We start from the raw sequence: 27,666 nt of genomic DNA on the forward strand, positions 1-27,666 counted from the left end.
AAGAAAGAGCAATCCAAGCGCCAAATTTGTAATAATGCCTTTCATGATCTAGTCTTGGAAGTTACAAATCATCACTTCCACAGTATTTTATTGGTCACACAAGATTCAGTGTGGAAGGGGACTATACTAGGGTGTGAATACAAGGAGGCTTGGATCATTAGAGGTCATTTTGGAGGCTGGCAACCACACTGTACAATCGATTCTCATTATTTGTAGTAGGTATGTTCTATAAAGTCACTGCAAACACTGAATTAGTGATTACTGGACCATTACTGCTAAGGGAAATAGTCGGTTAAGTTCCTGTGTGCCTCTGCTGACAACATTTTCATCAACTGATCAATATAATCTTGTTTTATGTGTGTTTCTGTTTAAAGCATCTTAATATATATTGTTGACTCACTAACATTGAACTCACAGCCAACAGCACTATAACTCATGCCTCAATGAAGTGTATCTAACATACATGCCTTCTTCATAAAGTATATCACGGCCTTCTTGAGCTCAGGAACACAAGACAGCACTTAAACACTATGCCTGGGTGCCATTTTAAATAATAAAATCACCAACAAAAAGCACAAAAATAGGATAAAATGTGGAATTAAATAGACAGCAAAAAGGACACACATTTACAGTATGAGAATTAAAACAAGAAGGTAGAGGGTTGCCCTGTTTGATCTCACCTGGGAACCTGCACATCCGGGAACTCAAATTTTCTGCTGTTCTGCAAATGGCCACAAACGCATCAGCGTATTGATTTAAAATAAAATTTAGCGAGTAGGCAAATTCTCAAACACAGAATCCATGAATAATGAAGCACAATTACATATGGAAGCACAATTACTTCAAGTTGCACATCCATTTGGGGAGTTTCAGTGATCATCTGCGATTACTAAGTAGTAACTCCTCAAGGAGAATGGTCTAAAATGTAATACCCTACAATGCTTAAGGAGATATAGAGCCAATTAAATGAATCCTTTTTTGACATGAGAAATTTCAGCAAATTCTACTGATACTCCTGAAATTTTAGAAGTAACTAGCTGCTTTTTATTAATATTCATTTTGCCTTTTATTTTTAACCCCAGGTAAGCATCTTGTTTGATGCAGATGTTTATTTTCTTTTCCACTGGGGAATATTTTTGAAGAAAAAAATTTACCAAACTTTCCTAATGATCATTTTAGGGTTATAAGCAGTATTTAAAGTATTGTTTCACCTGTAAAACAGAAAATGTACAAAAGACCTAAATAACCTTTTATTCAACCTCCACAACACTAAAAAGCAGGCAAACAAACAAAAAGCACTAATTAAAATATTCCACAAAAAATGTACAGTCATCCCTCGGTATCTGATAGGGGGGACTGGTTCCAGGACACCCCATGGATTCCAAAATCTGCAGATGCTTAAGTACCTTATATAAAATGGCATAGTATTTGCATAACCTAAGTACATCCTCCCATAAACTTTAAATCGTCTCTAGGTTACTTATAATACCTAATACAGTGTAAATGCTATGTAAATAGTTGCCTGCAAGGGCAAATTTAAGTTTTTCTTTTTGGAACTTTCTGGTATTTTTCTCCCCAAATATTTTCGATCCCTGGTTGGTTGAATCCAAGGAAGCAGAACCCGTGTATCAGAGGGCCAACTACCATCACCATCTAAGCACAGCTTTATAACTTTACATACAAACTGCACACATTTTGAAACCTAGATATAATAACCTATATTTTTTTAAAAAATCAGAAAGCTACACATCTTTAAAAATGTTGAGCCCATTCAAAGCAAGTGTTCATTAAACCACTGTCACTGTTAACCCGAACTGTATTCAGGAGACATGAATTACTATACTAGCGCTTATACCAGCTTTGGTCAAGCTATTTATCTTCTCAAAACCTCAATTTCCTTACCTTTGAAATATAAAAGTTGGCCTGCAATGAGAACACTTCCAGCTCTATAATTTTACAATTACTACTTCCTCATAAATTATAAAATAGCAAGAATCCTCAGCCCTTAGAGATCTATATTTAACTGTCAAAACAATTATCTCTAAGACAGCTATGCCTGACACTTCCACCTCTCCAAAGATTACAAAAATCCCCAGTGAAGATATCACTCCTCCACTACTCACAGATTTTTACAGATCTTACTTCCCTTTCTCTTCCCCTTTCCTCCCACTCCCAAAAGCTCAAGGAAATGTAATATACTGAAAGGTTGAGAGATCCTAACTACAGGTTAAGAACCAGATGATGATGATGATGATGATGATGATGAAAGGATTTTGAACTACAAACAATCCCCATAGAAGCAACAAGTATTTATTATTTCTATATCATGATATTTGAATTTAATTCCTAATGTCCCCATTAATATAACAGCAGGTGATATTTTATCTTTTATGGAGAAAATAATCAATGGATTCTTATCTTGCCTTTAAAAATACAAAACAGTTAAGTCCAATAGGCTATAATTTCTTAATTGAATCAGACAAAACAAAGCTTTTAATTTTTAAAAACATCTCAGAAAATCTATAAAAGATGAAAAGTTTAAGAAACAAGCTTATCTAATGACCTAACAAGGAGCTAATTTACAATCTAACTCTCCAAAAGAGGACAATACTTTTAAAAATGGGAAAATTACAAGTTGAACCATCTAAAGCAGAAAACAACACTAACAGAACTCACAATGTTTATGTACTGGGGTTGAGGCAGTTTCCAAATCCAATCCACTAACAGCCATTCCTAGTCTAATTGTTCCCATTAGCTAACGAAGGAGGATAACCAATGGTCAGACAATAGATAATTAAGAATCAGTGATCCTATTTGCATCTTAAATGTATTATTTTAAGTGTAACAGAAACAGACTGCACTATTTGATCAAATCTGCCTTCCATTTAGGAAGGTGGTAGAAGGAAGGATGATGGGAAAGCGTTTAAGGAGAATACAGGACGACGGTTTTTTTTTTTTTTTTTTGGCTGTGTTGGGTATTTGTTGCTGCATGCGGGTTTTCTCTAGTTGCGGTGCGTGGGCTTCTCATTGCAGTGGCTTCTCCTGTTGCTGAGCACGTGCTCTAGGCGGTGGGCCCCAGATTGCATGGGCTTCCGTAGTTGCCGCACGTGGGTTCTAGGGCGTGCGAGCTTCAGTAGTTGTTGCACATGAGCTCAGTAGTTGTGGCACATGGGCCCAGCTGCTCTGCAACACGTGGAATCTTCCCAGACCGGGGATCGAACTCGTGTCACCTGCATTGGCAGGCAGATTCTTAACCACTGTGCCACCAGGGAAGTCCTATAGGACGGTTTTGATTTCATACAAAAAAGAACATCCTTTTTAAAGTGACTGCTTTGTTCCAATGTGTCTCACAGAGAGAAAATGGAATCTCTCTTCAAGTGGTACCCAAAATGTTTGGCAAAAAGGTAAATTAATGATTAAGGCAAAATATGGAAAAAAGACAGACAGCAAACACCATTAGGCAAATAACAGAAAATTAAGAGATGACACACAGAAGAGAAAGATTGCCATGGTTGAAGAGGCACTGAAAGAAATATTTAGGCTAAGGGAGAAAAACGAGTTAAAACCACAGGAATTTTGCAATTTCTTTTATTGACAATGTGTACAACCATCAGAAACAAAAAAAAATCTACTTAAGATACATGTTTAGGGCTTCCCTGGTGGTGTAGTGGTTGAGTCCGCCTGCCGATGCAAGGGACACGGGTTCGTGCCCCTGTCTGGGAAGATCCCACATGCCGCGGAGCGGCTGGTCCCGTGAGCTATGGCCGCTGAGCCTGCGCGTCCGGAGCCTGTGCTCCGCAATGGGAGAGGCCACAACAGTGAGAGGGCCGCGTACCGCAAAAAAAAAAAAAATGATACATGTTTACTTAATCAGACTTTGGCATGCTCCTTAAGAGGTTAAAACTCCTACAAGTGCCTAGTATGTTCCCTTGTAAACATCAAATACTCAAAAATATCTAAGAACATAAACTCTTCCTATCTTTATTCTCCATAACTTAGGAATCGCTAAAAGGCTTCTTACTTTTCATATCGCAATGTAATACATAAATTAATGAATAGTTTAGATATAGCTTATGTCCTAGAATAACCTAGCTCAAGAAGCACATTTTTACACTGATGTAGATCATCCACATGGCAAGATCCTCCCTAATGAAATAATTTCAATTATCTATATTTAAAAGAAGTAAGGAAGGGAAGATGAAAGGTCGGGGGGTGGGGTGGGGGGGAGAGGCACAAGCAAGCACGCACCTAACCATCCCAGTAGTCCCGTTTTTTTCCAGATAAGAGATACAGAAGTGGAAAATTATAGTAAAAGAAAATGTAATTTGCAAAATTACAAAGGCAATCTCCAAGACTGCCTCAATAAACCCATATATTTACATGCTGATATTCGTTTAAGTGTAGAGTAACAGTTTTAAGTAGCCATGGACAACTCTCCAAATTTCTAAACTCTAACCTAGTAAACAGTAAAGAATAAAATAGATAAAACATAGTCGGCCTGTTGATTATGCTTGTAATAAAATGACTGTGTTTAAATTCGCCATTAAGGAGACAGTAACTAAATGGTTTTCCTTTGGACAATTTAAGATGTATATATGAAACTTGCCCCTGAAGGGTCAAAATTAAAAGTCAAAGCAGTTTACCAAGCCTTACTCTTTTTTGTCCCTTCTTTTATCTAATCCCTTACTTATGGTTTTATACCCTTTTTAAAAAATGAGTAAAGAAAAAAAAAATGAACATCAGAGAAATACCAGTTACTCCAGTGCGGATTCTTATGGTAAACTAACAACTCAATCATTTTATGGCTAGTCTGGAAAATGAAAGCCACATCACTCCAGGAATAAAGTTGCTCAGTAAAGTGAGCTTTCTCCAGCTGTACATTATGCACACAACGTTGTTCTCTTACTGCATCTCAGACCACCAGGGAAAAAACATCTTGCTTTGTATAATCTCATTTATTTGCCAAAGGGAGCCTGTGAGCTTATATATTTTTTAATAGATTGTTCATATTCACTTACCCATCTTACTGCTTTTATAAACAAACTTAAGGAGAGTAGAATGGAAGGTAAAGGTGAAGACAAAATATCCAATCCTCCTAATACAAAAGTTCAAAATAAAACAATGAGTTATTTACCATAAGCGTCTATTTTTGGCATAACCAATTCAAAGGAAGATTTAATTATAGCTATAATGTGCAACTTTATAAATAATCCAAGTTGTATGGAATAAATGAACCAATCTTAAGAAAACTGGAAACAGCCAAAGGATACTGTTAAAAGAAAGCATTTTATGCTATTAAGTGACTTTGGCATTCATACCAAGCCTTTATATAGACATCTCCACCCACAGGTTAGCCTGACATTATGCCATGCTGAGACTAGGTCAGTGTGGGAAAGGTTACTGTGAAAATTAATAGCTTTGTAATAGTTGAAGAAATAAAGGTATGGCACAGCAACCTCATAGCAAATATAATTTGCTACCAAAAAAGCGTAGGCAAAATCCATTCATAACATTCCCTTCCCAAGGCCACCTACAAGTTAATTCATTATTCAAATGCCAAAGACAGCAGCAGGCACACATACTCAGTCAATAAGTCACCATTATAAAAGCTGCATAAACATTTCCAGCTCAATCATCTAAGAATAACAGAATGAGACAGGAACATGTTTCCCAAGTATCTCAGCAATAAAACTTGCAACAGCTTTGAAAACAACATGATTGCATGCAAAAATAGGCACAACTAATATTTTTTGAGTGTCTCATGGAATAATTTATATATCCCAAGTTTTCTCTAATTTTCTTTTTGAACTTCAGAAAACAAAGAATGAAATCTAACTAGAATTGGTATGCATATAACAGCTAAATAAAGCTTGCAAAGGATAATGTCAGAATCCCCTTAGGACTCCAGAGCTTGAGTATGAAGAGTAAAAATAAGAAAGATTATTCCTCTCTATAGTGAAAAATCAAAGTATAATCTGTCTTATTTCCCAGAAGTACCTTTTTAAAGCCCTCTGAATATATGTCCATGGCAATCGTCCATGTTCCTTCCAACAAGGAATTTATAAGAAAGACCTTGCCAATAGATGACTAAAATTAATTTATTACAAACTTGCAATAATCAACAAAATTTTCAGAATTACCTACTGTATCTCAGTAGAAACAGAAGCTATTATTTCCTTCTCTATGGTAGAGAGTGCTACTTTCCTATCCAATACGCACTCTTCCTTCCTTAATAATGGAGCTCCAATTTTATTTGGGGCAGTAATGTATCTAGTTTACTTTCTCTTATAGACAGGTGTGGCCACATGTTTAAATTCTGGCTAATGAGATCACGTGGAAATGTTGTGTGGGACTTTCTGGAAAGGTTACTTATATGTAATTGGTTCAAGTGAACAGTGGAGTCTTTTGGTCTTATCCCCTTCTTTTTTTTTTTTTTTAGCGGTACGCGGGCCTCTCACTGTTGTGGCCTCTCCCATTGCGGAGCACAGGCTCCGGACGCGCAGGCTCAGCGGCCATAGCTCACGGGACCAGCCGCTCCGCGGCATGTGGGATCTTCCCGGACCGGGGCACGAACCCGTGTCCCTTGCATCGGCAGGCGGACTCTCAACCACTGCGCCACCAGGGAAGCCCTAGAAAAGGTATTATATAATCTTAAAATTATAAATAAATCAGCCAACCATGGTTGTTATATTTTTAATAGATATTAAAAATAGCTAACACATATAGCATTTATTATGTAGCAGGTACTAAGTGCTTTATGTATATACTAACTAATTTGATACTCAAAAGAACACTTTGAGGTAAGTACTATCATCAAATCTCTGAAGGTGGCTAGTTGCTATGATCTTACCAGAAGGTATCAACAAAAGATTTTCAAATAACTTCATCTCTATTGTCATCTGGCTAACAGTAAGACATAGCAATCATAAACATACATCCCAACTTCAGAGCACTTAGAATATGAAAAACAAATGTTTGCAGTTCAGAATCAAAGGAAACAGGGCATTTCCATTCCATCCAGAGATAAGGGAACTACGGAATAAGAAGGTCCTGCTATTTGCTCAGGGTATGTGACCACAACTCTCCATTCTGAAAAGAGACCAACAGAGATGTCTGTGATGCATTATAGAGAGAACATGCAAGATAAAGTCAGTTCTAATTCAGGCAACTATTCTGAAAAAGTATTCTGTAAAAAACTTTTACAGCTGCGATATATTCATATGAGGCATAAAAGAACCACAATTATGACAGCCATGTACAAGAGTATATGATATCGTTCATCTGACAAAGTAAAGGAACTTAAGGAGAATTCACTCATGAGTTTAGAACTGGTTATCAGTTGTTATTCTCCCCTTTTTGTAAAGGTGGTCAAAAGATCTTCAGATTCCAGATTCCCTCCCTGTGTAGGCAAATGCAGACATCAATCACCATTTTTCTATTCCTACAGTAATGTGAATGCTTAACTGACATACCTAAAAATATTTAACCTTCATGTCATTCACATGGAAAACTTGTGAAAAACATAAAAGTGACAGAAAATTTATATTAACCAGCTTTAGGAGATAATATATAAATTTCCTCCCAACTGAATCTTGCCAGTGACTTTACTCTCTAGGACTATATTTGGGATCTTACTTAAAGGACGTAACAAGTAGATGCAATGCATATACTCGACTGATACTGGTTTGGAAAAATCAGTTGCAAAGGAAACTTTGGGGTTAATCAGCTCACTAAAAAAAGATGAAAATTTATTGAAATGTTGGGAGAGCTAAAAAAAAAAAGGCAAAGTAACATTAAGTGTTCAGACAATGGTAGGTGCTAAATGGTGGGAATTTAACTTTTTTTTGCTTATCTAAATATTTAAGTAAAATATAAAGTATGTATGCATTTTATAATTTTCAACAACACACCTAGATTGCTTCTATAATAAAAGGGTTTTTTTTTAAAAGGAAGGGAACAAAAGGAAAGAAAAGAGAAGAAAGAAGGAAGATAGAGGAGGAAGGGGAAAAAGGGAAGAAGGGAAGAAAGGAATGGAAAAGGAAAGACAGACATGGATTCAGAATTAGACAGACCTGGTTCAAATCCTGACTGCATCAGTTAAGAGATGTGTGACTATGGTCAAGTTACTCAATCCTTTAACTTCAGTTTCTAGAGAATATCACCTGTGTTATAAAAATGTTTATAAGGATTAAATATGACAATTAATTATTATCTAACACTAAAGATTCGTTAAATATTAGTCATTTTCTTCCTCTTCCTTCTCCATAGCTAACAGAAGGTGGGAAAACAAACTCAGCTCCTCTCCTGAGCGCTTCTGGAAAGTGTGGAGTGGGAGAGAAGCGAAAGCATCTCTGTTTCCACAGTGTTTTTGGCAATCCAGAAGAGGAGAAATGGTGGGAAAAAAACTGTACCTGCTACAGACACATTATATATTTTTACTTAGTTTAAAAAGTATTTGGTATTGGTTTAAACAAATCATCATAGTCACAGCCTTGATATTTTGGCCACAAACAAATCATTTCAAAAAATCCTTAAGTCTGCTACTATCTTGAAAGTCAAAATAGGTGACTATTTGAAAGCATCAGTCAGCATCTAAGCCTGACTCTTCCTAAAAGCAGTGACAAGATTCTTCCTTTCAAAGTTAACAGAGGTTAATAAATTAATCACCAATATTATTCCCTACTATATATCCCAGATGCATAGCAATAGAATATTGCTGGCATGAAGAGAAAAAAGGGATGGGAGTATATGTGCCTTCAAAGTGTTCCAGATAATCTGCTTAGCCAACAGTAAAACAGTGCAGCACTCCACAGAAAAACAACAGAGGGAGACAGCAGAATTCACTTCAAATACTCAATTCCTAACTTCCTTAAAAATGCAGTAATGGGAAGAAAGAGGACAGAGGAAAAAATAACTTCAATTCTGGGAGCAGAAACAGAACAGAGAGGAGGGGGAGAGTCTATCTCAGTCCCTGCAGTTATTTTAAAGTTCTTGCTGAGAAAGGATCTTAGATGTACATGGATCTCCTCTAGAAAATTTTATTCACTGGATTTTAAAAAATAAAAAAACCTTGAAACCAAGTAATAAACATTAGATTCTCAGATTCTGAATAATAAAAGAAAATTAAATCCCTCTTCTGGGATTAACTACAGCCTACTGTCTCAAAATTTGGGAAATCAGAGTTGCAGCCCCTGTGGATTTAAACTCTCCAATGACTCCCACTACACTCAGAATTAAATACAAATTAATGCTTGCTGCAACCTCAAAGAGCTTTAAGAGTTGGCTCCTACTAAGTTCTCCAATCTTATCCCCACTCTGTGCAGGCACCAAGCCTTTGATTAGTTCTCTAAACTGTCAAGCTCGTCTCCACCTACAGCCTTGCACACGTTACCCCCACTGCCTGGACAGAGCTGAACCTTTAGGTCTCAGTTTAAACATACCTCCTCAAAGAAACCTTTCCTGACTGCCTTATCTTTTCATTCTTTAAGGGAAAGGAGTAAAATGAAGGTAATTAAAATTTACTGAGAATCTAAGAAACACGGGGCAACCCTTTACATGATTTCCACTTAATCTTCACTATAAACCTCAAGAGATTGGTACTGTTCTTATAGATGAGAAAACAGACTCAAAGATTAAATTGCTGGTCCAAGTTCACACAGGTAATACAAAACAAAGATTCAAGCCTGAATTTGTCTAATCCCAAACCCACAATCTTTCTGCTGTACTATATTGCCTCTCTGTTTAAAGAGAAACTACCTTACTAGGAGGAAATGTTTAATTAAATACAAAGTACAAAAAGGATCGTAGTTTACATAAAGATCTATAAACTGACAGTTTGGATAATTAACTCTATTTAGAACTCTCATTTGGTATCTGTATTTCTTTTATATTAGCAATTAGCTAACTAGGATCATTAAAGGGAGAATGGCTATTTTTCCTAAGACTAAAAGAGTTCATGAGATATATTTAAAATGTTGCTATTTCTCTTCTATATTTTATACAGTTGGTATAATAGGCAAATCAAGTAATTAAATTACCTGAATACCTGAGTATACACTAAAGAGTTCAACTAACACACACTCAGGAACAGCACATTTTTTGTTAATGAAGGGAAGATTTTTTAGCATTCTCCAATTAAACTTAATAAATTGAAACAATATGAGGAAAAGTTAATTTGAAAAAATTCACAAGTACTCTGGAAATACATTTTATCTTCGTTTCTTGTTGTTTATATAAATGCTTAACTTTCCCAACTAGGACTACAAAATCCTAGAGGGCAGAGTCTTTAACCTATATATATCCATAATACCTTGCAATGGAACAACTCAAAATATTTTCTAATGCCAGATATTAGGGAAAAAATTTTTATTTTATATCCCCTATGTTAGTTTTAAAATATGTCCACAAATTCCTTAGCATTCCTCCCATTAAAATATGAAGCCTAATTCTCTCCCCTTGAGGGTGGGTTGGCTTAGTGACTCCCTTCTAAAGAAAAGAATAAGGCAGAAGTGACAGTATATGATTTCCAAGACTAGGTCACAAAAGGTACTGCAGCTTCCTCCTTGCTCCCTCTTTTGAATCACTCACTCTAGGGGAACTAGCAGCCATGTCCTGAGAACATTCCAACAGCTCTACAAAGATGTCCACTCTGCTGGGACTAAGGCTTCCTGCCAAGTGAGGAAGTAAGGCCAGTGAGGAAGTGAAGTCTCCTAACAGTCATATGAGTGAGCCATCCTCCAGCCCCAAACAAGCTTTCTGATGATTACATCCTGGCTGACATCTTGACTACAATGTTACGACACCCTGAGCCGAAACAACCCTGCTAATCAGCTCCTGAATTTCTGGTCCACAAAACTGTGTGAGAGAATAAGTGTCCATTATTGTTTTAAACTGCTAAGTTTGGGGAGGTGGGGGGATGTTATGCAGCAATACATAAAGAATTAAGAAATCTCTCAACTGTTAAAATCGTCTTATTGATACCAATAAACATCTGCTTCAACCTTTTTCCTTTCCCAACATTCATCAGAATCCTGGGGAGCAAGGTAGCTATTTATTTAGAAAAGGTCCTCCCGCATGATCCTGTCACACTTCTCCCTGATTTGACAATTACTGATAAAGAACAGAATTATCTGAAAATAAATGAAATGCCCTTTAGATGTTGAGTACAGTAAGAAAGATAAGAGGATTTGTCAGACTTAGCACCCAGGTTCTCCCAGGACTTTCCTAACTGGTATGATTTATCTAAACCTCAGAGGGATTCCCCCTACTCTCTCTTTCACATGAGCCCTATGAAAAGGCTTTTATAGGGAGCAGGGCAAGAGCCCTACGCATAGGGAAGAGAGCATGAGCCCCACCAGAATTCTTATGGAAACTCTAATACATTAAAGTACCTAATTACATATAAGACAAATTTTCAAAGTTTTGTTAGATAGTAAGTTATAGAACAACTTAAATTACTACCCCTCCCACCAAATATGCCCCCAACCTCCTGTAAAAACCAACAACAAAACAAACAAAAAAAGACCAACAGGGAGGTGGTTTCTGGTGGCACTTTTTTAAGTGTGAGAAAAGTAAATACCCTCCTTGCACACATGCCACATTCAAGTCTGTCCTGCTGCTCATAGAACTGTCAGGTTTACTCATGGCTGATACAACAAGACCAAAGTGATCATAGAAAGGCAGGTGACAGGCAGTTTCGTTTCATGCCATTTAGAACTTAGAACACCCCACACACCCCTACAAAAAAAAAAGAAAGCAAAATACAAGACTGAAGCTATTTCCTCAGGCAAGTTTATGAAGGGGTTGGAAGTAAGGAGAGGAAAAGAATGGATACAGTAAAAGGATGATGGCAGACAAAGCACTGAGCACTAACAGACACCAAATTGTACTCTTAGCTCATGGATCTCACTTCCTTGCCCCAATCAATATTCTGTTATCATCTAAATTTCCAAATTGCAAAAGATGAATGAAAGTAACATAAAAGATGTACAAATCATACAGTTATAGCACTCATCCTCCAAACCTCAAGAAAAACCCATCCTGCTGTTCAAATTCTATCTCTGAGTTAAATACCCAGAGAGATTTCTCCCTTACTTTAAACAGCTATCACTCATCAATTCATCAATTCATCACTGGGGAACTGCTTCTACTATAGTATTGAACTGTTACTTAAAGTTATTGTTATTTATTTTTAAGCATTTATTTATATTGTGAAAATAAAACAAGCTCATAGCAAAAATTTTAGAATACAAAAAGTTCTCCCACATCCAGACCTTAGTTCTATTCACTAGAGTTAATGGATACATCAATGATGTATCAAAATGACACATAAGTTTCCTGTGTATCCATAAAACTGGAAATTATTTACTTTTCACATACTTGTATTCTGTTTCCTTCTGAAGAAAGAAGCTATGCTTTATATTTATTTGCATCCTACCCAGCACCATGCATACAGTAGAAAATAAATATTTGTGGATTTGATTTGTTACTAAAAAGTACCTATTGTTCATTTATTCCCAGAATTGACCATTCCAATAAACAACCTTGCTTGTTTGCATACATTTCATATAACTTGAAATGAATAAATCTACAAAAATCATGTCATAGTGCCAAGAAGATAACTGGAACAAAAAATATAAGTTATGAAAAATATATATATATATATATAAGTTATGTTTAAACACAATAATGAAGTATTTGATCCTTCTGGAAAAAAATCTTGAGTGTCCCACAAGACATTTTACTATAGTAACACTCTGCATATTTGGAGATAATTTATCTTGCAATTTATGTTATCCTGATTTATGATCTACTCACTTTTAGATTAGAAATATTAACAAGGTTGTTTACCTGATGTTCAAGCCTACAGAAGATTAGAAAAAAAAATAAGAGGGATAAAAACAAGTATGTTTGACCGCAGTAAATTATCAAAAGAAAAAAAGAAAAAGAAGCCATAAAATGAGGAAACAAAACTAGAAAAGCAGATGTACAGAGCCCCCCAAAAAAAAGAATAGCCAAATTGGGATTTTAATACAGGAATAAACAGTCTTACTGAGGGCATTCCAGTACTATATAACTGCTGATTTTTATAAAGATGTAGAGGTAATGCTGCATAGTGATTAAGAGTTCAGACTCTGTGGTCAGACTGCCCAGAATTTACAGTAGCATTCTGCCACTCACAACTCATGTGACTGGCAAGTTACAATTATTTTACTGCCCTGGGGGTGATTCAATTAATCCTTAGTCTAAAGATACTAATACTTAATTTGTGTGCTAATGAGAAAATAAGATAATTGATATAAATGTTCAGCCAAGTTTCTGAAAAACACCATCACCACTCCCAATGGTTAAATAAATAAATAAATAACGAGAATGTTAAATTAAGTTTGGTGTTTACTTTCTAAGAGGGCAAGAAAATGAACTTGAATATTCCCATCCAAGAAGCTTGCCGTTGAAAGGATCTTGGCACTTAGCAGGTTATAATCTAATTATATGGAAATTTAATTATACAAATCCATCTCATAACCTAGCAAAACAAAATTACAAATATTTTATTTTTTAAGTGCATAGAAAGAAGGGAGGGAGGAAAACAGAAAGGAAGGAAAGAATATATGACAGGAAAAGCGAAGTCAGAAGATCAAAATTAACATTTGATTATATCTGCCCAATAAGGTAAAGAAAAAATCTTTAACCTTGAGGTTTATCGCCAAAGGTAACACCCAAAGACTGGACGTAGATCAGACATAGTGTAAATGACATATGGCTTCCTTATATTTCCCATATGATAAACTATTCAAGTCAACATACACTGTAGTCAAGACAGTATTCAAGATTTAACTTGTATAAAATATACAAAAAAAAATAAGAATACATTCTATCTCTCACACAGAAGTGATGTGGTTGAGGTTACATAAGATGTTTTAGGAAAAAAAAAATGCTCTTTCATATGCCAAAATAATAACTGTGGCCCTGGCCCCCCATCCCCCGCCGCAGCCGGGAGAGCAGGCTAAATTTGGTTGCTTGCTGGCCTTAACACATGCCTCCAAATTACAAAACAAGATTTACTACTAGGTACACATCGGAAGAAGCAGGTGTTAATACCACTGGAACTTTGCCTTGCAAATTATTTACATAATCTGGCCGTGTGGAGGACTGGCTCTGGCTGCTCCAGTCAGGAGTAAGGGCTGTGCCACTGAGGTGGGAGAGCCAAGTTCAGGACACTGGTCCACAAGAGACCTCCCAGCTCCACGTAATATCAAATGGCGAAAATCTCCCAGAGATCTCCATTGCAACAAAAAGAATAAAATACCTAGGAATAAACCTACCCAAGGAGACAAAAGACCTGTATGCAGAAAATTATAAGACACTGATGAAAGAAATTAAAAATGATACAAATAGATGGAGAGATATACCATGTTCTTGGATTGGAAGAATCAACATTGTGAAAATGACTCTACTACCCAAAGCAATCTACAGATTCAATGCAATCCCTATCAAACTACCACTGGCATTTTTCACAGAACTAGAACAAAAAATTTCACAATTTGTATGGAAACACAAAAGACCCCGAATAGCCAAAGCAATCTTGAGAAAGAAAAATGGAGCTGGAGGAATCAGGCTCCCTGACTTCAGACTATACTACAAAGCTACAGTAATCAAGACAGTATGGTACTGGCACAAAAACAGAAATATAGATCAATGGAAAAGGATAGAAAGCCCAGAGATAAACCCATGCACATATGGTCACCTTATCTTTGATAAAGGAGGCAAGAATATACAGTGGAGAAAAGACAGTCTTTTCAATAAGTGGTGTTGGGAAAACTGGACAGCTACATGTAAAGGAATGAAATTAGAACACTCCCTAACACCATACACAAAATAAACTCAAAATGGATTAAAGCCTAAATGTAAGGCCAGACACCATCAAACTCTTAGAGAAAAACATAGGCAGAACGCTCTATGACATAAATCACAGCAAGATCCTTTCTGACCCACCTCCTAGAGAAATGGAAATAAAAACAAAAATAAACAAATGGGACCTAATGAAACTTAAAAGCTTTTGCATATTCAAAGGAAACCATATACAAGATGAAAAGACAACACTCAGAATGGGAGAAAAAATCTGCAAATGAAGCAACTGACAAAGGATTAATCTCCAAAACATACAAGCAACTCATGCAGCTCAATATCAAAAAAAACAAACAACCCAATCCAAAAATGGGCAGAAAACCTAAATAGACATTTCTCCAAAGAAGATATACAGACTGCCAACAAACACATGAAAGAATGCTCAACATCATTAATCCTTAGAGAAATGCAAATCAAAACTACAATGAGATATCATCTCACATCAGTCAGAATGGCCATCATCAAAAAATCTACAAACAATAAATGCTGGAGAGGGTGTGGAGAAAAGGGAACCCTCTTGCACTGTTGGTGGGAATGTAAATTGATACAGCCACTATGGAGAACAGTATGGAGGTTCCTTAAAAAACTAAAAATAGAACTACCATATGACCCAGCAATCCCACTACTGGGCATATACCCTGAGAAAGCCATAATTCAAAAAGAGTCATGTGCCACAATGTTCATTGCAGCTCTATTTACAATAGCCAAGATATGGAAGCAACCTAAGTGTCCATCAACAGATGAATGGATAAAGAAGATGTGGCACATATATACAATGGAATATTACTCAGCCATAAAAAGGAATGAAACTGAGTTATTTGTAGTGAGGTGGAGGGACCTAGAGACTGTCATACAGAGTGAAGTAAGTCAGAAAGAGAAAAACAAATACTGTATGCTAACACATATATATGGAATCAAAAAAAAAAAAGAAAGAAAGAAAATGGTCAGAAGAACCTAGGGGCAAGACGGGAATAAAGATGCAGACCTACTAGAGAATGGACTTGAGGATACGGGGAGGGGGAAGGGCAAGCTGGGACAAAGTGAGAGAGTGGCATGACATATATACACTACCAAACATAATACAGATGGCCAGTGGGAAGTAGCCGCATAGCACAGGGAGATCAGCTAGGTGCTTTGTGACCACCTGGAGGGGTGGGATAGGGAGGGTGGGAGGGAGGGAGATGCAAGAGGGAGGAGATATGGGGACATATGTATATGTATAACTGATTCACTTTGATATAAAGCAGAAACTGACATACCACTGTAAAGCAATTATACTCTAATAAAGATGTTAAAAAAAAGAAAGAAAATAAAAATAAGTGTGGCCCTGAGGAATATTTAAAAGCAAATGTCCCTAAAACAGAAAAGAAACTTAATTAAGCATTTTTCTTTTAACTTTATCCTCTGAAAGTTGTATGATCTGCCAATTATCAATCACATATTACTGGTATTGAAATTTGGGTAGAAGTCAATAAGCAGAGACCCAGAATGACAATAAATAAAGATGCAGGGACTGGTCTTTTAAACAAATCATGTTTAATGTGAGCCATAATTTAAAATGTGCTATACTTCTTTTACAAATTGCCCTGACAAATTTGGATATAATACAGAAAAGACCTGTTCTATATTTGAAATAAAGATTTTCCTTCTTCCGTTATGCAAATGTCCATATTCTATAAAAAGCAAAGGGCTATAATACTGGTACTTATGTTAATGCTAAAATATAAATCTTCCTAATGAGCCATAATAGTTTATTTTAATTATTCTAATTTACTGTGCTGAAATAAAAAGAAAAAATGTTTCAATGTACGTACAACATATCAAAAATTCACTAACAGTCTTACCTTATGGTCCATTATTTTTCAACAAAGATGCTAAGATCATCTGATGAGGAAAGGACAGTTTTTTTAAACAAATGGGGACAGGATAATCGGATATCAACATGAAAAAAAATGAATATAAAGAATTTTACCTGATACCATATATAAAAATTTACTTACAAATGGCTCAAAGACCTAAATTTAAGAGCTAAAACTACAAAACTTCTAAAAGAACCATAGATCATCATCACAACCTTAGGTTAAACAAAGAGTTCTTATACAATATATGATACCAAAAGCCTAATTCATAACATTAAAAAATTGACAAACAAATTCACCAAAATTAAAAACTTATACAGTTCAAAAGACATCATAATAAATAAAAAGACAAGCCATAGACTGGGAGAAAATATCTTAAAATCACATATTCTTAAAAAGACCTTGTATTCTGAATATATCAATAATTCATAGAACCCAATAATAAGATAAACAACCCAATTTAAAAATGGGCCAAAGATATGAATTAACATTTCACTAACAAAAAGATATAGTAGTGTCTAACAGGCATTTAACATCATTGGTAATCAGGAAAATGCAAATTAAAACCACAGTGAGATACCACTTCACACCTACTAGGATAGCTATACAAAAGACACACACACACACACACAAAGAAAATAAGTGTTGGGGAAGATATGGAGAAATTGGAAGCCTCATACATTGCTGGTGGGAATGTAGAACGGTGCAGCTGCTTTAGAAAACAGTTTGGCACTTCCTCAAAAGATTAAACATAGAGTTATCATACAACCCACCCCTTCCAACTGTAGGTATATACCCAAGAGAACTGAAAACATAATAACAAAAAACTTGTACATGAATATCCATAGCAGTATTAGTCATAATAGCCAAAAGGTGGCAACAATACAAATGCCCATCAATGAATCAATAAACTGTGATACATCTATACAATGGAACATTATTCAGCCATAAAATGAAATATGAAGTACTGATTCATGCTACAACATGAGTGAACCCTGAAAAGATTAGGGTGAGTGAAAGAAACCAACCACGCATTATATGATTCCATTTATATGAAATATCCATAAAAGGCAATTTAGCTAGTCAGAAAGTAGATTAGTGGTTATCTAGCACTGGGAGTGGGAATTAACTGCAAACAGGTACAAGGGAACTTTTAGGAGTGATGGAATTGTTCTAAAATTGGACTGAAGTGACAGTTGCACAGCTGTATAAATTTACTAAAAATCAGTGAATTGTATAATTACAATAAGTGAATTTTATGGTAAGCAAATTACACTTCAGTAAAGCTTTTTACAAAAAAGATATACCAAAAAAGAGTGTGTTATGTTTCAAATTACATAAAATGAGTCTCTTCTTTCTGTTATAATGTTACCAATATGAGATACTGAGTAATTCACTTAATCTTTACAATAAGCTAGACTTCTATTACTATCTCCATATCACAGTCCAGGAACCTTAGACACATGAAGATTAAATAACCTGTTATTCAGTTAATAAACTGCAGAACCAGGATTGGAACTCTAGTTTATCTGACTTCAAATTACAAACTTGATAGGTACTTCATTTGTTTATAAAATGCAATAAGCATTTTCTATATGGATCAATGTTTTTAATCCTGTGGTTTTCAACAGGAGAAATTCTTTAGATCACTGAAGAGATCATAAATACCTAAAAAGTGACATAAAAAGAACACTTCATCAGGGTCAGAAGGCCCAAGTTGATAAACCTTATGTAAAAATGAGAACTGAACTAGGTTGTCTCTCTAAAATAAAATGCCTTTCAGGGGCTTCCCTGGTGGCACAGTGGTTGAGAATCTGCCTGCCAGTGCAGGGGACACGGGTTCGATCCCTGGGCCGGGAGGATCCCACATGCCATGGAGCAACTAAGCCCGTGTGCCACATCTACTGAGCCTGTGCTCTAAGAGCCGATGTGCCCCAACTGCTGAAGCCCGCGCACCTAGAGCCTGTGCTCTGCAACAAGAGAGGCCACCGCAGTGAGAGGCCCGTGCACCGCAATGAAGAGTGGCCTCCGCTCATCGCAACAAGGGAAAGGCCACGCGCAGCAACGAGGACCCAATACAGCCATAAATAAATAAATAAATATATATATATATATATACATACATACATAAAATTTTTTTAAATGCCTTTCAATTGTTTCACAAAATAAAATGTCTTCTGAAGAAAACAGGCACTTTCACCATAGGTTTTCTATAGCTTTCTGTAACATAGCCACCATGACAATCATTTGTTCCCTCCTAATTTTTTAATGTGCTTTAGTAGGTAGGGTAGAGAGGCACTGCTCTCTGTCTGGCCCTCTCTTCCATTAGTCATTCATTGCAAACTTCTATTCTTTAGGAACAAAGTAACAATGTCAGAATTCAACTGAAGTTATGTACAGTTGTCCTGATCAGAAATTGAAGGGGAAATGTTTATGGGCTAGGGAAATGTACATAAGAAAAGTCTATATTTGAGAATAAGTATTGAGCAAAGAAAAGCAAATGTACTAAAGGCCTTTTATACAAAGATCACCACTATAGGAATTTATCTCTAGCCTAAAAGTAACAAAGTTACAAAATGTAATGTTCATTCCATTTCCTCTGTGTCTTAAGTTTCATATATCTATGCATCTTAAATGAAGTTCCAAAGAGATGTGTTCTTCCCAAATAATCTATGCTTGAAATTTTAAAAATCAGAGAAAGCACTATCAATGACTCAAAGGAATCAGTTTTACTTACTATTTGGGGATGAAAAAAATTAATGCTATTTTTGTTATTCCCACAGTAAAAAAAGGGACTAAAACTTCCTTGTGTCTTTAATGCTTCCATTTCAGAACAGAAAGCACTTTTTTTTCATGCTGCCTAATTTTTAAGAGGCTGTATATCTCACTAAAACTCAAGAATGATTCAAAGTCAAGAGAAAATGTTAAACATACTTAAATATAGTATCATTAAGTACTGGATAATAGTGATTGTTAGAAAGAAAGTTACTTTAAAAACAAAAACCTTTCTTAAGTATCTTCAAACCACTCTATCTTCCTATCTGTGACACACTGTGGAAATAATAAAATTAATAAGAGTAGAATCAACCTATAATCTTTGGGTGACAATGTGACTGAGGGCAAAAGAAGCTATCTATACAATGAAGGACCAAAGAATGAAAACCATTCTTAATCCTCCAGCTGCTCTAGGTGGATGTTTGCCTCCCTTGAGGCCAGACCTCAATCAAACCACTGAGTCAGATTTACTCAGAGAGTCATGAGGAGGCAGACTGCACATGACAGCATGCTGTGTAATGCATGACACAGACCTGAAGTTTTTTGTTTGTTTCTTTTTGTTTTTTGACATACATTTAGACTTTATTACAGTACCTATGGAAGAACCAAATTTAAGCATTCTTTGTTCATATTTTCTGAAATATCTTACAAAGCCCTCACATAATTTTTTTATAACATTTAATTTACCAGGTTCTCTTCTATAGCAAATGAGAATAATTAGCAAGTGTGATGATGCCATTTTCTAAGTTTATCCAGACAGCTGAAGCTTTCAGGATCAAGCTGCATTCGCCAAAATGACCGCATTCTCTTCTGCCGTGTTGCTCTCTCCCCCACTGCAGAGCCTTTGCTAAGTTACATGCAGATCGTGACGGAGATCGTGGTACCTACAGTCTGCACCCTCTGTACACTAATCACTGCAGTTCTCCTGATGCTTCTGCTGCGGAGCCTGAGCTGAGACAGGGTCACCCATTTTGTAGCTGCATGTTTCACAGAGAACCTTTGGGATCTTCAGGATCTTCCTCCTTTTTCTCCTTCGAAGGTTTACATACATCTGTTCTCAGGTTCTGTGATAATTACCTTCCCACCATCCCTCTCTCTCTCTCTCTCTCTCTCTCTTTTTTTTTTTTGTCTTGAGCTTACAGAGGGCCCCATCAGCACACTTCACTTGAAATGCACCTGGCTGCAGGTAACCATGTTAGTAAAGGATATCCTTTTTTCCAGGCTACCATTTAATGTTAATTCAGAAAAATCATCTCTACCAGGTTTGTGAAGTATTAAAACACAGCTAACAAAAGTCATTTATGGGGGGTTGGATGAATGCAACTGCCCCCTTCTTTTCTTTTCTCTCCCCATGTTCTCCCATGGATTATGAAGAATGACTTTCAAAGGGTAGTACAAGTAGAAATCCCTTGAAAAGGCAGCTAGGTTATAAAATATACTTGCTCTTGAAGCTTTCCCAGATTTTAATTTAAATAGACTTCAAAAACAAGTGAAAGAATGTTCATAAACTATTCAATATGACTACATATTCATGGCTAAAAAAAATTTTTGAATGAACAAACAAAAAAAGTACTGCCTAAAAGAATGGTGTTTCTTTCCATCTTACCCACATAGAGTAGATACACATAGTGGAAAGCCCATCCCAGCTCTCCATAATATTATGCAACAATACTGCCAGAGTCTAGAATTCTGATTCTGCCTTGCTATGCCAATCTTTGACTACTAATTGGACCCATCTTTCTCCTTATTGCCTTTATTTACAGTCTACAATGTTTAAAAATATATATCTTTGCATGTGTTAGATACATGTCACCTCAACTAGACTACAGGTTATTTGAGGGCAAAAAGCATGTCTTCTACTTTCTGGTATAGAGTACAGGTTAAGAGCACAGGCTCTGGAACCATATCACCAGGGCTCAAATCCAAGCTCTTTCATCAGCTTTGTAACCTTGACCAAGATATTTATCTTTCCTATGCCTCAGTTTTCTCATCTGCAAAGTGAAGATAACAGCACACAGCTATTGTAAAAATTATATAAGCAATAAATTCTGAGTGCCTAAGTGTCCTGTACATAGTAAGCAACATAAAATATTAGTTATTATAATTATCTGTACCCCCTACAATACCTTGTACCAAGCTTTGCTCCTTTAGTAGATGTTCAAGTACCTGCTAACTGGCAAAAAAATCTACAACTCTTATCAGCAACACAATTTCTCTTAACACAGTCATATAATTTATGAGCAATGTAGTCTCTACAGTTCAAGAACACTTTCTTTAATTGTTTAAGATATTTTGCTCAGTCTAAAACATAGCATCATATATCCCTACTTTTCAATCTAGTGCTAGACTAGTTTGCATACATAGTTTTTAATAGCAAACTACTAAGATAGAAAATTTTAAATATGTTATATTTTTTTGCTGTAGTAGGGAGACTAAACTTGATCCAAACCATCATCTTTGTGGCTCCAACTCATTACAATATAGTTCCTAAGAACTTAAATTCATGGGAGGTTTGCATAGAATGACTGATTAGTCATAGCAAAACTTTGCACTAGGGGTGGGAGAGATGTAAGAAAAAATCATTTGTTTCATAATAGAACCAGAATCACAGCTTTTTAAGACCAGTGAGTAAGATGATACCAGCAGCAAAGAGAATGCTGATGTGTATGCTGGGAGAGTTTGAGGAGGAGGTTAAAAAATAACTACTAAGCACAAAACAAATTCTTCAGTTCGACAGTCCCAGCTATGAAGTATGAGAGAGCAGAAAACCTAGGGCAATCCAATTTTAAACTGGTTAGAATATCACATACATTACCAGAATACAGGAACGTTTACTGTTATTTTTTTGAAAAATAATATAAGTTCTTAATTTCAAGAGCAAAACAAAGTAACATATTTTAGAGACATTTTTCACAATGTAACAAAAGAAAAAAAAAGCTTGTGATATTAAAACCACAATGAGATACCACTTTACACCCATCAGAATACTATTATCAAAATAAAAAGAAAAGAAAAAGGAAGGAAGGAAGGGAGGAAGGGAAGGAGGGGGGGAGAGAGGGAGGGAGGGAGGAAAGAAATAACAAGTGTTGGCAAGGATGTGGAAAAATTGAAACCTTTGTGCATTTCTGTGAGAATATAAAATGGTGTAGCCACTGTGGAAAAGAGTATGGTGGTTCCTCAAAAAAGTAAACACGGAATTAATATATGATGCAGTTCCACTTCTGGGAAGATACCCAAATGAACTGAATGCAGGGACTCAAACAGATATTTGTACACCAATGTTCACAGCAGCATTATTCACAAAAGCCAAAAAGTGGAAGCATCCCAAGTGTCCACTGATAAATGAATGGATAAACAAAATGTGGTATATAATTCACTGGAATATTATTTAGTTTTACAAAGGAAGGACACTGTAACACACGCTACTATATGGATGAACCTTGAAGACATTATGATAAATGAAATAAATCAGTCACAAAATGATAAATATTATATGATTCCACTTATAAGAGGTACCTAGAAAGTTAAATTCATAAAGACAGAAAGTAGAACTGTGCTTGCCAGGGCTAAGGGGAGGAAGAATGGGGATTTGTTATTTAATGGGTACAGAGTTTCAGTTTGACAAAATGAAAAAATTATGGAGATGAATGGTGGTGATGGTTGCACAATAATGTGAATGTACTTAATGCCACTGAAGTGTACATTTAAAAATGGTTAAAACTGTCGATTTTATTAATATTTTACCACTATATGTTTGTATGTATTGACAGATTATTCGAGAGAGAGAGAGGAAGAGAGAGGACAGTCCCTTAGAAAACAGTTTGACAGTTTCTTATAAAGTTAAATATACTCTTACCATATGACCCAGTAATCTAACACTCCTAGATATTTGCCCAAGAAAAATAAAAACATATACCCAGACAAAAACCTGCATGCCAGTGAATAGAGCAGGTTTATTCATAATTGCCAAAAACTGAAAACAAAATATTCATCAACTTGTAAGTGAACAGATAAACCGTGGCACATTCGTATAATAGAATACACTCGGCAATGAAAAGAAATAAAATACTAACACATTAAAAAATTTAAAAATTAAAAATGGAAGAATCTCAAAAGCAACATTCTAAGTTAAAGAAACCAGACATACAAAGCTATATACTTTATGATTCCATTTATATGACATTCTGGAAAAGTCAAAAGTACAGGGACAGAAATCAGATTGGTGGTTGCCAAGGACTGAAAGTGGGAAAGGGGGACTGACTGTAAAGGAGACAAGGCTACCTTTGGGATGATGGAAACACTCTCTATCTCGACTGTAGATGGGAGTTTACATGACTGTCTCTACTCATCGAAGTTCATATAATTGTACCCATTATATGTGAATTATAACTCAACAGCAAAAGCCTGGAGTACTATGATCAACTTAAACATCTCTGCTTCTATAATAAGTATTCTTAGTAAGTATTCAATATGTAAGACAACAGTAATTTTGTACTACTTTCCTCAAACAGAACAGAGGTAAAAATCATGTTTCTAGTTTCATCCTTCAAATTTGCATTTTATTCCTAAGACAAGGGGTTGAGTTCATCATGACAATACACTAGAAATAACCAAAGGGTGAGCAATAAATTGAAAAAAATGGGTTATCATAACATAAATAGTTCTTTGGGAACTTATCTTACAAATCACAGTAACCAGACACAGGTGGCAGTTCTAGCAGTTTCCACCTAGTGCAAACTCAAAAGCACTCTCCTATATACACAGAATTACCAAATACCACATAAAGCAGGATGGTCATGCATTGTTGCATGTAAAGTTAGTGTTTTCAAATGAGTTGTTTCTACTTCATAAAACTGGGTGAAATTAATAGCTAGCTGTTGTTTTCTACATCCATAGAAAGTGTTGAGGTACTAAATTTTCTACACTTTTATGAAAAATTCCATGCCTAGTTATTAGGTCCCTAACTTACCCAAGTTAGTAAGTATATTCTACATTTCGTATAAAGAGACACCATCCCACTGCCTTATGAAAAAAAATAGGGAAAAACTTTTAGATAAGAATAGTAAGAATATCGTTCCAACATTCTTCAACAATCAGATACTTCAATTTCCCCTGAAATATAAAGCAAAAATTATCTGAAATGTGGTACACCTATTAAATATATAATGTCACAGGAACTGGGTAAAATGCTACATACCCACTGAAGGAAGCATTTGGGATGAACAGAACTTCCTTAACGTACTTTTTCTAATTAACATTTGGGCATCAACTCCCCCAGGATATCTGTAGGACTGGCTGTTAGGAAGGACCTAAGAAGGGTAGGAGGACTTCCCTGGTGGCGCAGTCGTTAAGAATCTGCCTGCCAATGCAGGGGACACAGGTTCGAGCCCTGCTCCGGGAAGATCCCACATGCCACGGAGTAACAGAGCCCATGTGCCACAACTACTGAGCCTGCGCTCTAGAGCCCGCAAGCCACAGCTACAGAAGCCCGCACGCCTAGAGCCCATGTGCCACAGCAAGAGAGGCCACCACAGTGAGAAGCTCGCACACTGCAATGAAGAGTAGCCCCCGCTCGCCGCAGCTAGAAAAAGCCCCCACACAGCGATGAAGACCCAATGCGCCAAAAAGAAGAAGGGTAGGAGATAATCTCTTAAAGACTGAAACACAACATTCTAAACGTATATAGAATTTAATACTGAATTAAAATGCTGCTGCATTAATAGGAACAAGTTTATGGAGAAAGATTCTACAACTAGAAATACTTCCACTTTAAAAAAAGACAACTCACTTCAATAAAGGTGATTTAAAATTTCTATTTTAAAAAAAAGTCAAATTATCTGATAAAAGTTGGTCATAAAATAAAAGCAAACCGCCCACCCAAGTTGGGGAGGGTGATTCCAAAAGAGAGGCTGTTGGGACCTCCCTGGTGGTCCAGTGGTTAAGACTCCATGCTCCCAATGCAGGGGTCATGGGTTCAATCCCTGGTCGGGGAACTAAGATTCTGCATGCCACACAGCATGGCCTTAAAAAAAAAAAAAAGATATCCTTGTTCTCCCCTGCCTTCAAAGATCTCCTAATTTAACTATCTTAAACAGAAGAGCAACATATGTAACATGTTAAAACATCTGTAAAGGAGATCTCAATTTTAATGTGCCTCCAAATTACCTGGGTGCTTGTTAAAATGTAAATCCTAGGCAAAGTTCCCAAAGATTTTGATTAGTGGGAGACAGAAATAGGAAAGGTCCAGAGATCTGCATTTTTAACAAGCATTCCTAGTGATTCTTATGTAGATTGTCGCATAAGACTCATTTTTAGTAACACTGGTTGACATGTTGAATGTGGCACCAATGTTATCTGTCATGAAATTCTAACAATCCCTATACACAGACTATACCATACTTGGTATTTATTACCACTAGCCTCTGGTCAACTCAACTAAGATCTAAAGATAAAAACAGATTTTAAATACTATACAATTAAATGGTCCAGAGCAGTGTGTGAGCTAAGAAATGAAAAGTAAATATCAGAGATTGATTTTATGATGAATGGCTAGGCTATAAAATCCAATAAATTTGTATCATCAATTTTTCCCTCATGCAAAACTACACTCACCGCGGCTATAATTTTACCCCCCAAAATAAATAAACCTTTACTGGTTATAAAAATTCTAGCTCTCTGATAAAGGTTTTTTTTTAATTTATCATCTTAATCTTTTTTTTTAATTATATATATGTTTATTTATTTATTCTTGACTGTGTTGGGTCTTCATTGCTGTGTGCGGGCTTTCTCTAGTTGAGAGAGAGCAGGGGCTACTCTTTCCTTGCAGTGCGCAGGCTTCTCATTGAGGCGGCTTCTCTCGTTGTGGAGCACGGGCTCTAGGCGTGAGGGCTTCAGTAGTTGTAGAACGCAGGCTCAGTAGTTGTGGCTCGCGGGCTCTAGAGTGCAGGCTCAGTAGTTGTGGCGCACGGGCTTAGTTGCTTCGCGGCATGTGGTATCTTCCCAGACCAGGGCTCGAACCTGTGTCCCCTGCATTGGCAGGCATATTCTTAACCACTGCGCCACCAGGGAAGCCCTCCAATAAAGGTTTTTCATGCACCCCAAACATACTTTTCCCTAACAAACAGTACAGTCAGCTCACGAACCACTCATTTTGATTCACTGTCTTCCTGGATACACGTTAAAATGATGTGCTAGGATGCAAACAGATAAATGACTTCTCATGTCATTTTGACATCCAATCATTTTTACTGCATTCCTGCTACAGTCTTCATTCCTGAAGACCTGAAAATATTGTTTAAGCAAGTGGCCGTGTCAATTTCTTTTCCTCCATTTCTGACTTAAGCATAGTTAAAGCAGACGGCATTATTTTCTTTTTGACTTAATGTGCCTCCCAAAATATTCAATTTTTTTAAAAGCGTTGGTTTTATAAAATAGATGAATAATTCCATACTTGTCTATTTTTTTCTTATACCATATAAAAATAGGATTACTGATAAAGCACACTAATGTTTTCACATTTCACCTAACATTCCAAACCCATTCAGTTGAACATTTCATGAGTCTCAAGCTAGTGGTACATTCAGTCATTGATTTTTTTTAGCAGTAACAACAGGAGCCAGCTCCATGGATTCCATGCTCCTTTGAGCAAACTTAGGGTGCCCTTTGTCTTCAAGGTACAGAATATCATAAATAAAAATGAGGCAGTCCTAGAGCCAGGCTTAGCTTTTAAAGAACATCTATCTCCAAAAGCTTCCAAAGGAACCCAGGAATGAAAACCATTATCAGAAAGACTAAAACCAAAAATGAGGTGAGGTTAGTGAAAAATGCTAAAGATAAAAAAAACAAGGCTGGGTTTTTTGTTGGTTTGTTCTTTGTTGGTTTGTTTTAAGCAATTTACAGAAAAACAAAGCAGAGAGAGATCTAGGGTTTGAAGGGAAAGAGTGTAATGACAACAAATGACCAAGAGAAAGAACTACTGTACTGGAGTCTCTAACTCTAAGTAAGTCCCAACCTGCTTCAGGCTCAGTTTCTTCATCTATCACCCTATTTCACAAAATTGCTATGAGGAACACAAAGGAAAATGCATATCTTACATGCCCAAGAGCTACACAAATATAAGTTTTTA

At 36.2% G+C, this 27,666-nt stretch overlaps 1 protein-coding gene across 3 annotated transcripts in view; it reads right to left on the minus strand.

Annotated features, from left to right (window-relative positions):
* RASAL2 (RAS protein activator like 2) overlaps positions 1–27,666 on the minus strand; it is a 387,077-nt gene that overhangs the window by 334,385 nt on the left and 25,026 nt on the right. The window contains exon 1 of one of the 3 annotated variants that reach the window (XM_029231145.1): positions 5,019–5,095. The exons of the other annotated variants lie outside the window; for them this stretch is intronic. Coding sequence (XP_029086978.1) covers positions 5,019–5,022 — 4 coding nt within the window. The 5' untranslated portion in view covers positions 5,023–5,095. Of the gene's footprint in view, positions 1–5,018; positions 5,096–27,666 lie in introns of those variants that run through there. 3 annotated transcript variants of the gene reach the window in all.

Source organism: Monodon monoceros, unplaced genomic scaffold (assembly GCF_005190385.1).
Source record: "Monodon monoceros isolate NGI ecotype Baffin Bay Population unplaced genomic scaffold, NGI_Narwhal_1 Super_Scaffold_18, whole genome shotgun sequence".
Classification (NCBI taxonomy): domain Eukaryota; kingdom Metazoa; phylum Chordata; class Mammalia; order Artiodactyla; family Monodontidae; genus Monodon; species Monodon monoceros.